Here is a 13,495-nt window from a genome sequence, read left to right on the forward strand (position 1 = left end):
CAAAATAAATCAATTAATTCAGTTCCAATCAAGCTATTGGCAGCAAAAAAAGGGACAAAAAGTTTTTGTTTGGTAAATGAACATCGATGGGACCGCATTTTGATTCCGTTTGAGTTACGTGACATATTTTAATTAATTTAAAACTACTTGCTTTTTATTTTTTTTGTAAACCACGTGGTTTATTAATTTTTTAAAGCCATTTAATTATTTTTAAACCACGTGGTTTATTTAATTTTTTTAAACCATATAATTTTTTTAATTTTTTTTTTAACCACGTGGTTTATATAAAATTTCTTAAACAATATGATTTTTTTAAATTTATTAACCACGTGGTTTACATAAAATTTTTTAACCATATGATTTATTTAATTTTTTTTAACCACGTGGTTTATATAAAAATGTTTAAACCATATGTTTTTTTAAATTTTTTAACCACGTGGTTTATATAAAATTTTTAAACCATATCATTTTTTAAATTTTTTAACCACGTGGTTTATTAAAATTTTTTAACCATATGATTTTTTTAAATTTTTAAACCACGTGGTTTATATAAAATTTTTTAAACAATATGATTTTTTTAATTTTTTTAACCACGTGGTTTATATAAAAATTTTTAAACTATATGATTTTTTTAATTTTTTAACCACGTGGCCTTTTGAAAATTTTTAAACCACGTGGTTTAAATAATTTTTTTTAACAATATGATTTTTTTAAATTTTTTAACCACGTGGTTTATAGAAAATTTCTTAAACCATAGGATTTTTTTAAATTTTTAGACCACGTGGTTTACTAAAATTTTTTAACTACCTGACAAGACAATTTCTACCATATTTTTTTCTTCGAAATGCGGCAAAACCCAACATCGACTTTATGCAATGCCAAAAAACACATTTGCTCGCTCTCTCGTGTACCTTTCATAAATTAAACATATTATTTATAACCTATTTCAATATATACAATAAATAAACTCAACACTCCAATATGCAAAAAAAAACCTTAAAACATAAGCACGATGTCAGTGTCAGGTGATTGACATTCCACTAGGTAGCTAGGTGCTTTTGCAGTTCGTGTATACTCGCTTTCGAACCCAAAAAAAATATATTATTATAAATGACGCGGAGAAATGCAACGTAATAATACGTCAAATTTATTCTACTTCATCGATTTTTTTTCGTACATAAATCATATTAAGGGACTGAGCTGAACTAAAAAAAAATAAAATGTGCGTTTCTTCATATTTTTTTTTGCCGATACAACACTTTGTTGGTGTTAAAATATAAATTTAGCTACCTCAAAAAATTTATTCATAAAATATGTTGATTAAATTTTAAGCGGCTTTTCATATAAACCAATTTTCAATTTATTTTTATTTTTTTTTCTAGATACTGATGACCGATAAATTGGAAAAGCCAAGGAATACATTAACGGAAAAGAGAAAAGCGACGGAAGACAACGAGCCAATTAAAGATCTGAAGAAGGTGAGTAACGTAATGCATATTGAATGGTAATTAATGTTAATGGAAAAGTGTATGCAATGAATATTTTACAAAAAAAAAAAAAATGATGAGAATTAGGCGAGGTATTGTTTTTGCAATTAGAGTGCATTTTATTTTTCCTCGTGATAATTTTAGAAAAAGATTTTTGGTTTGTCAAAAATTACGATATGCTTTCGATGAGCCTCAGAGGCTTGTTAATAAATTCCAGAGGCTTGTCAATAAAATCCTGAGGCTTGTAAAAAAAATCCTGAGGCTTGTAAAAAAATCCTGAGGCTTGTAAAAAAAATCCAGAGGCTTGTCAATAAATTCCTGAGGCTTTTAAAAAAAATCCTGAGGCTTGTAAAAAAAAAATCCTGAGGCTTGTAAAAAAAATCCTGAGGCTTGTAAAAAAAATCCTGAGGCTTGTAAAAAAAATCCAGAGGCTTGTCAATAAATTCATGAGGCTTGTAAAAAAAATCCTGAGGCTTGTAAAAAAAAAATCCTGAGGCTTGTAAAAAAAATCCTGAGGCTTGTAAAAAAAATCCAGAGGCTTGTAAAAAAAATCCTGAGGCTTGTAAAAAAATCCTGAGGCTTGTAAAAAAAATCCTGAGGCTTGTCTTTAAAAAAAATCCTGAGGCTTGTAAAAAAAATCCTGAGGCTTGTAAAAAAATCCTGAGGCTTGTCAATAAATTCCTGAGGCTTGTAAAAAAAAATCCTGAGGCTTGTAAAAAAAATCCTGAGGCTTGTCAATAAACTCCTCAAGCTTGTAAAAAAAATCCTGAGGCTTGTAAAAAAAAATCCTGAGGCTTGTAAAAAAAATCCTGAGGCTTGTAAAAAAAATCCTGAGGCTTGTAAAAAAAATCCTGAGGCTTGTAAAAAAAATCCTGAGGCTTGTAAAAAAAACCTGAGGCTTGTAAAAAAAATCCTGAGGCTTGTAAAAAAAATCCTGAGGCTTGTAAAAAAAAAAACCTGAGGCTTGTAAAAAAATCCTGAGGCTTGTAAAAAAATCCTGAGGCTTGTAAAAAAAATCCTGAGGCTTGTAAAAAAAATCCTGAGGCTTGTAAAAAAAATCCTGAGGCTTTTAAAAAAAATCGTGAGGCTTGTAAAAAAAATCCTGAGGCTTGTAAAAAAAATCCTGAGGCTTGTAAAAAAAATCCTGAGGCTTGTAAAAAAAATCCTGAGGCTTGTAAAAAAATCCTGAGGCTTGTAAAAAAAATCCTGAGGCTTGTAAAAAAAATCCAGAGGTTTGTCAAAAAATTCCGGAGGCTTGTAAAAAAAACCTGAGGCTTGTCAATAAATTCCTGTGGCTTTTAAAAAAATCCTGAGGCTTGTCAATAAATTCTTGAAGCTTTTCAAAAAAATCCGGAGGCTTATCATGGACTTTTAGGAACTTCTCAAAAAATTCCAAAGGCTTGTAAATAGACAGAAAGACAACCACCAAAAGCAATTTTAAAATTTGTAACAAAAGCAAAGCCATTAAAAGGTCTCGCATGGCAATTTTGACCGAAACACGTCTTCCTCTAAACTTAATGTCTTTGCTTGTTTTACAACATGCTGCATGTTGTTGTCTTTCCTCTCCATCTTTTATGCTCGCACGCTCACTCACTCGTCGCTCGTAATATAATGTTCCAATAAATATCAAATTTAATGTATTTCGAGCCTTTGGTATTGATTTAATTTTGCCTCTATCTCCTCGTCGTCGTCGTCGTCGTGGAGCAACGAGAATCCAATATCATAAAATTTAATACAGATGTCATAAAATGTGAAACAAAACAAAACAACGCGCGTGCAACAAATCTGCAACTGCGTCTCAAAAAACAACTAATCAAATGACGCGCTACAAAATCCGATTTATTTTTCGGCATTACAATAAAACATTGATTTCCACGAAATTTCCGTTTTTTTTTTGTGCCTCGGCAAGTCGTTTTTGTTGCCATTGTTATTATCATTTTATTTATTTTATTTTAATGCAAAGGCAAGAGACATGCCATTTTACCGTCATCGTCAAGCGGCAGCGACGACGGCATCCCTTTTCAGCCTCGCAATGTCTTTATACCGCGTTTTACGACACAATCGCATGTGACTCATTTATTGCAGTAAAAGGCTAAATTTACCGCAGTGTACATTTTTCGTGTGCGGGAAAAAGGCAAAAGTCTAAGTTGGGCTTGCGGTGATGTGACAAAGAAACGAACATGACAACGTGAAAAAAAAACTTCTAACCGTACTCTGAAATCCAATGAAAATATCAGCATAAACAACTAATATGTTTTCCGTCGACGTTATATTTTAACATAAATTTGCATACGAAAAAATTCCTCTTTAAAAAAAAAACTTTCGTTACGTAATACAATCACGAACAATGGAAGAAGATGAATGAGCAACTATATTAATAAAGACATAACGAAAGTGGGTCTCTTTTCCTTCTGTTTTTGCTTCCACTTTGCTACTTTTGCAATCAACTAAGGCGTCATCCATTAATAGCTTCGGATAAAATGGGGCATTTTTTGACCCCAGCCTCCCCTAAAATCGAAAACCTTCAAAATCCAGCGACTTTTCTTAATTTACGATGTATTTTTTAGAATGTCTCCCACCCTCTCCTAACTGAAAAGGGAGTTTTCAGCCCCTCCCCTTCATCAAAATCCATCCTAAATTTAGTGACCCCCCTCCCCCCTAAATTTCCGACGTCATTAATGAATGACGCCTTGGATAGACAATGTTCTGGTTGTTGTTATTTTTGCCATTTATTCACTTTGTCGCAACGTCGGGTAGATTGAAACATTCTCAAAATTGAATGAAAAGCAAATATTTGCAATTGTGTTTCAATAAAATTGTTTTACTTTGACTCTTGCGACCATCTTTTACCCCCATGCCTCGTCGTCGTCGTGTTGACGTTACTTTGAAGTGGCAGTAAATCACAATTTTTTGGTCATTTCGTTTAGTCGAAAAAGCAACTTGCAAAAAGGAAAATCCAACTCATAAAATAAATCAACAGCAATGTCATGTACTTTGAAGATAGTGGCAGAGCAGCGCAATAACAACAAAACAACGAGGTACTTGACAAAAGAGACAAACACACACAAAAAAAAACACAAAAAAGGACAAAACGAAAAATGTTTCTTCTTTTTTTTTTGTTTTATGTTCATTTTCATTCATTCATCTAACCGCGTGCCTCATACCATTACCGAGCGATACAATCATCACGGAGCATCAGGAGGAAAAAAAACACATCACACACAAAAAAACAGAAGAAGAAATTTGATAGGGAAAAAATTTTACACCGCAACGCGGTATTTGGCTGAAAAATTATTACATGCAGTCAACTTAATTATTTTGAATATTTCTCTGGTTTAATGTGTGTGTAAACGACCGAATTTGTACTCTTTTTTTTTGTTTGATGAGGCGTTCTAGGGAAATTCGATAGAATTTGGAGTGACGTCTGTCAGTAAAATTTTTTCACCTAAAATGAATTAAATTCGTTAAAAAATATAAAATTAATAAATTTAAAAAAAATAAAAAAAAAATTCTGAAAAGAAAGAAATCTTGAATTCGAGAATTTTAAAAACTAACAAAACTCTGTACCTACATGAAAATGAAAAAAATAAAAAAAAGCTTAAAGAAAATTGAAAAAATTAAAAAAAAAATTTTTTAAATATTTTAAAAAAGTAACAAAACTTAATGAAAAAAATTATGAAAATCAATGGAAAATTTGAGAAAATTTCAAAAATCTGAAAAAATGAAACAAAATAATCTTAGAACAAATGAAAAATATTTAAAAAATTAACAAAATTTGAGGAAAAAAATATTATAAAAATTTAAAGAATAAAAAAGTCTTGAGGAAAATTTAAAAAAAATAAAATGTGAAAAATAAAAAAAAAACTTAATGAAAAAAATAAAATAATAAATAAATGAGTTGTTAATGAAGAAAAATTAAAAAAAAATATTAAATTTAACAAATTTTTGTGTAAAATTAAAAAAAAAATGTACCTAATACAAATAAAAATCTAAAAACTATGAAAAAAATAAATAAACATAAAAATAAATTAAATTTGAAAAATCTTTTGAAAATCAAGAAAATTTAAGGCTCAACAAGAAAAATCAACAAAATACGAAGAAAATGAACGAAACTTAAATCAAAATTAATTAAATTAAAACTTCAAAAATTAAGGAAAATTTCATTATCATCCGGAAAAACTCAGTCAAAATCGATTAATTAAACTAAAGACGTAAAAAGTTAACCGAAAATCGGAAAAAACTCGTAAAAAAGTTCCCACAAAATAAATTAAAATGCGGTCAAGTTATTTATTCGGTTGTCCCAACAAATCTTCTCAATCTCCTTTTTTGGTGTTGTTGTTGTCATTTTTTTTTGTTTGCGTTGGATTCAACCACAGATTTGGAACCCTCTTATACTTGTCAGCAAAAGTTTTTATTTTTATTAATATTGTTGTTCGCATTAACCCCGTTCCGTTGTCATTTCTTGTTGTTATTTCCTTTCGCGCGCTCTGAAAAACACCCGCTGATGCTGCTGCGTTCGTTATCTGCCTAAGATGTTATTTTTTAAGTTTATTTTAATTAACTTAATTTTCATCATTTAACATTTTCCTCTCTTCTTTCTTTTTCTTCCTTTTCTAGGCAAAACTCGAAACGAAGGCCTTGAAAGCAAAGCGACCTGGCTTCACAGACGAGAGATACCATGAGACGTCATATTACATCGAAAATGGTAAGCAAGCAGAACCGTCTTCAATGTGTCAGTCATTTTTTTGACTATTGTCATGATTTTCGTTTAAAAAGTTGAAAAATGAACTGACTGCATGTTCTACATTAGTTTTTTTTTCGTTGTTCGTTTTTCCTTTAAACTATAGATTTTTTTCTGTGTCGTTTCTGAAATATTTACACAAATTGGAACCCTCTTTGCCTAAGCATAAACATCCATTTTCCCCCATAAATATTCTGACATACATTTGAAACATGTCTGTCTATTCAATTCATTCTAATGCTTGACAGTGCCGCTGCTACATATTGTCTGTAAATGTATTCAGCTCCTTTTTTGTTGTTGTTGTTTTTTTCATTCTGAAGTGTTTACGGAATATTAAGAGACAAGTATTTTCAAGGCTTTTGCTTCTGTTGCTGCTGGCTTTTGACATATGGTGTGAAAAATTGATGTCTCGAGGGATTGGAAAAATCAAAATTTTCCTCAAGAGGCTTGAGTTTTATTCAATTTTAATAAAAATGCTTTAAAATTCACACAGAAGAAGAAGCATTAAAAAAAAAACAAGAGGAGTATGAAAATGTGAAATGAGGAGTACTAAAATGTAAAATATTATTACTTGGAAAATTTTTGCCCAATTAATCTACGAATGGTTCAAAATTGCCAAAAAAAATAGTTAATTTTTAAAGTAATCTGCATTAAATATATAAAAAATTTCCTTTTTTTTCATTTTGTTACTCCTCAAAAAAATTTCATCATTTTTATGCTCTTCAAACCCTGGAAAATTCACATTTTAACACTCCTCATGACTCATAAATAAAAAAAAAATAAATTTTAGAGTTATGAGGAGTAAAAAAATGTGAATTTCTAGAACATGAGGAGTAGAAAAACTAAGAAATTTATTTGAGGAGTAACAAAATGAAAAAAATGTGGAAAAAATATTTTTTTATATAAAATTGTTATAAATTCAACTAATTTTTAGTAAATTTTGAACTATTTTAGGAAAACTTACAAAAATTCTTATGGAATTTTTTGATAAGAATAATATTTTACATTTTTGTACTCCTCACTTCATATTTTCATACAAAAAAATCATATAAAAATTAAATTTCAAATTAATTCATCCGAGACACCAATTTCTCACAATGCAGGAGAAATACTTGAAAATGCGAAACGAAACGAAACGACATGCAAACGTCAAGCAACCTTTTATGACATATCCGTTCAATAAAGTTTTGCCATTTTGTTTGTTTGTTTGCTCAAAAAAAAAAAAAGAAAAAAAAATTGCAAATAATTATTCTCCATAGCCTCGCGCAACTAACTACAATATTTTCCCTTTTTTGTTTGTTTTTCAGGTCTCCGCAAAGTCTATCCGTACTACTTTACGTTCACCACATTCACGAAGGGCCGCTGGGTAGGCGAAAAAATCCTCGATGTTTTTGCACGTGAATTTCGTGCGCATCCGGCGGAAGAATATGAGCGATGCATCAAAGCCGGAACATTAACCGTAAACTATGAACAAGTGCCAACAGATTATAGATTAAAACATAATGACCTTCTCGCTAACGTTGTACACAGGTAAATATCAGATAATTAATCCAATATCTCATTTTTTTATTACAAAAAAAAAAATATTTTAATGGCAAATCAATTGCAATTTTTTGTTTGTTTTTGTGGAAAATATTTTTACAAACTTGGGAAACACTCAACTCAAGAATTAAAATTTTTTTTCCGTGATAATGATGAGATGAGAAAAATATCATATAACATAACCCACCTTTGTTTTTAACCTTTGCACTCTATTACTTTTCATGTAAACAAAAAAAACAAACTTTTACTTCAAGTTCTTCATTAAAACAAAAATAATTAGGAGGGATTAATTAAAACTTAAATCTAGATTTTTTTTTTGAGTGAAATTTTTTTTTGCAAACCAAAAAACCAAAATCCGTATTTTTACAGACATGAAGTTCCAGTTACTAGTCAACCAATCACAATAGTGCACATGGACGATGATATTGTGGTTGTAAATAAACCAGCATCGATTCCCGTAAGTGGCTTAAATGACCGCCATAAGTTTTTATTTTTATTCTCTGTTTTATTTTGCGTTTGTTAATTTTTTTTCCCTTTTTTTCTAATACATTTTTAAAGGAAACTAAATTTCTGTAAATAACTTGCAAAATATCCGTTTTTACCATCATAAACATTTTAATATTAAAAATGAATAATATTATTAGTATAACTCCACCTTTTATGTTCTGTTACATCACATTACTGACAAACTTCCATAAATTACGACGACGGCAACGTTCTTATGGCTTTATGCGTTATCGCACCAAAAATGAATATTCATAAAATAAAAGTATATTTTATCTCTCTGCTCGTATCAAAAAAAAAAGTACAGGTCGTATTAAGTTAACAGCATTACGGTTTGTCCTCATGTCAAAACGAAAATAAATGTTAAGCTAACCATATTTGTCGGGGATATTATAACGTAGTACATATCATTAGCACACAGCAAGCAACTAATCAGGTCAAGTCAAACAGAATCGGAAATGCTCTTACCTGCAGAACGTGTATATTTATTCAAGTATCTAACTAGTTGTAATAATTCACAAAGTAAATCACATTTACCGCAAAACGTTTTTGTTTATCCCATAAAATTTTCGGTATCCGTACGCAAACTCTTTTTCCCGTCTAAACAAACAAAAAAGCAAACATGAAACATAAATTATGTTTTTCGATTCAACACGTCGTCGTCGTCGTAGTTGTTGTTGTCGTCGTCATCGTAATAGTTGTCGCAGACATTCAACTATGCACAGAAAAAAGGATGTCTAGCTAGTCAACAGATTTTTAGTACTTGGATTTAAACAATGAGATGAGTTGAAATGGAATGCTTGATAAGTTATGCTAGCATATAAATTGTGCTGGAATTTATGATAAACTTTTGCAGGACAAAATTATGTTAATTTTTCACGCAGCGTTATAATATAATTTAATAAACAGTAGATACTTTTCAGAGGGATTAGGATGGACATATTTTGTATTGAGCTGGAAATTTAATCCATTTATCAAATTTTTCATAAATCAATTCAATTAATTTAATTTTTTTTGAGAAATTGAGTTATTTTTTACTTTAAAAATTATAAAATTTTTACAACGTAAAAGTCGAATCTAAAGTAAGTGAAAAGATGCCTAAGTCATCAACGAAAATGACAAATGATACACTTTTTATTTATTGGAAGCAATACACAAAAGTTCCTGTCATAAGATGTCGGAAACGAAGGAAATTTCAGTACAATCTTATCTTTTGTTTTCAACAATCACAGAAAAAAGTAAAAGACAAACAAAACGTCGATAAAAATCAGACAATAAAAGACATAAAAGTCCACAAAAGATACACAAGCGAAACCTAAAAGAGCCGGAAGTGATTAGCTTGCTTCAGATGATAACCATTAACACGTTGAAATATAAGAAATACGACCGAAAATACTAATTTGGAACCCTGAGAAGCTTCATGTGTAAATACCTACGCCTTAAAAATGTTTTCTACCCGTTTCATTAGAAATGTCTTATCCATGAAATCCGTGAAAATAGTCTTGAGCTTCCTTTTAGAGCCTTTTCTTCAAAGTCTTAGACACTGAAGTGGACCTCCTTCCTTAACTGACATCGCCCACGAACAAGTCCAAACGCCTATGTGAAAATTTTGTTTTGGAGATAAAAAATAATTGAAATGAATGAATGAAAAAAAAACATTTGGTCTTTTAGAAGCACAAACTCGCAAGAACATAAGCTAATATTAAAATTTAATCTTTATCATAATATGAATTTAATGAGATTTTATCTTATTAGAGAAAAATTTATCTGAAAGATTTAAATTAAAAAAAAAAATAATGAGATGTAAGACGAATTGATAAAATAAATTATTTTAAATATAAATAGAACTCTAGAACAGAAATTTCTCAACTATAAAATCTTAAAATTTTTAACTAACTAAAATTTTAATTTTTTTAATGGAATTTTTCAAATCTTTTCAATAGAAAATTGGAAAATTGAATGAAATTTAAATCTGAAAAAAATTTGAAAAAATAATTTTAAAAAAAATTACCTTAATAATTTCTTCAGCATTTGCCCTAATTTTGGGTCACCCTATTTTTTATTTAAATTTATAGCAAGTAATAATCAGAACTTTTATTTTTTATGTTACTTCAGTCCTTTGTGTCAGTCATTCAGATGCTTGACCTCTTTAATCCAGTCAGTACAAAACTTTGTAAATTCTGCAATCTTGTTACGCCACATTGTTTTTGTGTTTCTTCCACAAACAGACAAAATAATAAATAATAATCATAAATTTGCCTTGTTTGCGCAAAATGTACAGTGTCGCTTCACACACACACACACACACACACCAGACCAGAAGAAGAGTATTGCCAGAGGAGATGTAATTGATTTTATATGGTGTGTTTGTCTAAAAACTGAAATTACTTGCTGCAAAATAAACATATTTATTTATATTTTATATTGTACATCTTGAAATTTAATTATATCAACGCAGCAGCACGACACGCCAAGAAAAGAAAGTGTAAGAAAAAGAGAGAGAGAGAGAGAAACTTTATTATTATTAAGGTCAGACTACTAATTTGTACTTTTTATTACATCTCCATATCCATACCACTGCCATCCTCGAAAAAGAAGGACCAAACCAAGACACTTGCTCGTCCTTTCTACCCATCGCTCCTTTATGTAATAAAAATCTATTCATTGCTTGATGAGTTGTTATTTTTGTCCATTAATTTTTTTTTATTGTGCAACTTTTTGTGTATAAAATTATCTCATAATAATCTACTTTAGAAAAAATGAAAAACATTTCGTGCAAATTTATTAATTTTTTGTTAATTCTTTCTCCCATATGTTGTTTCATGTTAATTGTCGCTTCCAAAACAAAATACATTCACAAAAATTAAATGTTTTGTTGGGAAATCGAAAATTAAAATAAAATTCCAACAAAAAAAATATAAATGTAACAAAAAAAGGCACGAGACACCGGTGTTATCACATCCAATAAAAATAATTTACATTGACAACGAACTTGTTGTATTGGACAAACCATGCTCATTACCGGTGAGTAGCAAAGAAGATGTTTAAAAAGTGTGTGGTTTTTATTTTCATTTTTTTTATACCTTCAAATATAAATACAAAAAAAAAATATTCAAGCCTTCCATGAGATCAGGCTTTTTTTTACCTCTTTCCTCGTGTGGTGTTCTACCAAATTGAATCACAGAACAGAAGAGAAGAAAACGAATAATTTTACATAAATACAAGCACACACAGAGAAAAACACTCGCATCTAATTGAATTAAATAACATTGGAGACCAAATTGAAAAAAAAATATTGGTTTAAATAAAAAGTTAATAAAACAAGAAATGTTTGTCCCTTTTTACCGCATTTCGCCGAAAAAAAAAGTGGTAATGTGGTTGTTCAGTTGTCCGTAAAAATGTGCCTTTTTGTGTAATGAAAAATCAATATTTGATCAAACAATTTTTTTTCGAAAGTCATTAATTAAAAAAATTTTAGAAAAAGTAAAAAAAATAAAAATTAAATTAATTAAAAATAATAAAAAAATCAAATCTTTAGAAACAAAATAATAAAAATATTTTTAAGACCCCTAAAAAAATTATATAAATTTATTAGAAAATGTCGAAAAAAAATTAAATAATTAAATTTAAAAAAATAAAAAAAAAATCTTTTCAAAATTAATAAAAAATATTAAAATTTAAAAAAAAAATAAAATAATTTAATTTTTTTAATAATTTAAAATAAAACCTAAATATTTAAAAAAATATTTTTTTATTTACCAAAATATATCAAAATTATTAAATCATTTATAAAAAATTTAAATTTAATTTTTTAATATTTAGAATAATTTAAAATTATTTTTATAATTTTAAGTTTTAATGAAAAAAAAAAAAATAAAAAATTAATTATTTAAAAAATAATAATAAAAAAAAACAAATAAAATATTCAGAACATCAGAAAATTCGTGAAAAAATTATAAAGAAATTTAATAAAAATCATATAAAACTAGAAAAAAATATCTTAATATATATTTAAAAGTTGAAAAATGAAAAACTTAAAGCGGAAATGAATACAAAAAAAATTCAAATATGATAAACGTCTCAACATGCCAAAATCAGAATACTTCTAAGTGAATCATTTCACGACAGCTTTAACATCATATTTTTTTTTCACTTGCGTTAAATTGTTGTCTTCCATATATGAGTTTGCATCTCAAAAGATGTTCTCGAGAGGGAAAACGCGCGCGGTACCTGAAAGACACTTACAAATATTAATAAAAACATTTCCCCCAAAAACTCGCAGAGGAGGAAAAAAAATATGCTGAAGACGCAAATGAAATCAAAATGACATTCAAACGTTAAACGACGACGATGACGACAAGTTTTGTGCGTTTTGTCGTCGTAAAAACTGGAAAAATGAATTAGATATTTGAAAATAATAATCATAAAATAAATGTAAAGGCGCCATCCTCGTCTTCGTCTCTTTTTTCGATACACACACACACATATTTTTATGTACTTCACTACATTTAGCTTTCGCATATGTGGGTGATATGATGCGAAGTGAGGTACATGTTATGACTTTTTTTTCCTTTGCCTTCGACGACAACGAAGACACTTTATACTGTTGTTATGCCAATCTACTTTTATGCTGAGAGGAGTTAAGTTAACTCAATTCTCAAAGACGTGCAGAAAGACATTCTGTGGTGGTTATCTAACCCTTGATGATAAAAACGACAAAAAAAAACTTATATAATATTAATAATATAATTCAGCTCATCCTTTCTGCACGGAGCCACGTACACGGGGAAAAGTATAAGGTTCTTACGCTTTTTTTCCTTTGCTTCTTACTTGTCACATAAATATTTATATGAATTCTTTTATGTCGTTTAATATTGATCATGCATGCGTTGCGTACACAATTTGTTTGGCGACAATGAAAAAACTTATGAGAATTGTAAAACAAGTTTTATTCCGCTCTCTTTCAATAAAAAAAAGTGTGTGTGTGTAAAAGTTTTAAAATAACACAAAAATTTATGTTCTTCTATTTAATGCTTCACTTCACTTTTGTTCCTTTCGATAAATAAAACCTAATTTGCCAAGGAAAAATTGTAGCTCACAAAAAAAAATAAAAAGGGGAAATCGATAAACATTTGCCGTGTATTTATAAATCATTTACAGAAATCACAATTTTTCTTTTTGTCATCGTCTTATTTTTTTTATTTTTATTTTTTGCACGATA

At 28.8% G+C, this 13,495-nt stretch overlaps 1 protein-coding gene across 4 annotated transcripts in view; it reads left to right on the forward strand.

The window, feature by feature from the left end:
* Positions 1-13,495, forward strand: part of LOC134832929 (pseudouridylate synthase RPUSD2-like) — a 228,279-nt gene that overhangs the window by 209,211 nt on the left and 5,573 nt on the right. For 3 of the 4 annotated variants that reach the window (XM_063847163.1, XM_063847162.1, XM_063847164.1), the window contains exons 3-6: positions 1,383-1,478; positions 6,105-6,192; positions 7,536-7,758; positions 8,140-8,227. In XM_063847163.1, coding sequence (XP_063703233.1) covers positions 1,383-1,478; positions 6,105-6,192; positions 7,536-7,758; positions 8,140-8,227 — 495 coding nt within the window. Of the gene's footprint in view, positions 1-1,382; positions 1,479-6,104; positions 6,193-7,535; positions 7,759-8,139; positions 8,228-11,210; positions 11,299-13,495 lie in introns of all 4 variants that reach the window. The other variant, XM_063847165.1, reaches the window with a different exon arrangement.

The sequence above is a fragment of the Culicoides brevitarsis genome, chromosome 2 (assembly GCF_036172545.1).
Source record: "Culicoides brevitarsis isolate CSIRO-B50_1 chromosome 2, AGI_CSIRO_Cbre_v1, whole genome shotgun sequence".
Lineage (NCBI taxonomy): Eukaryota > Metazoa > Arthropoda > Insecta > Diptera > Ceratopogonidae > Culicoides > Culicoides brevitarsis.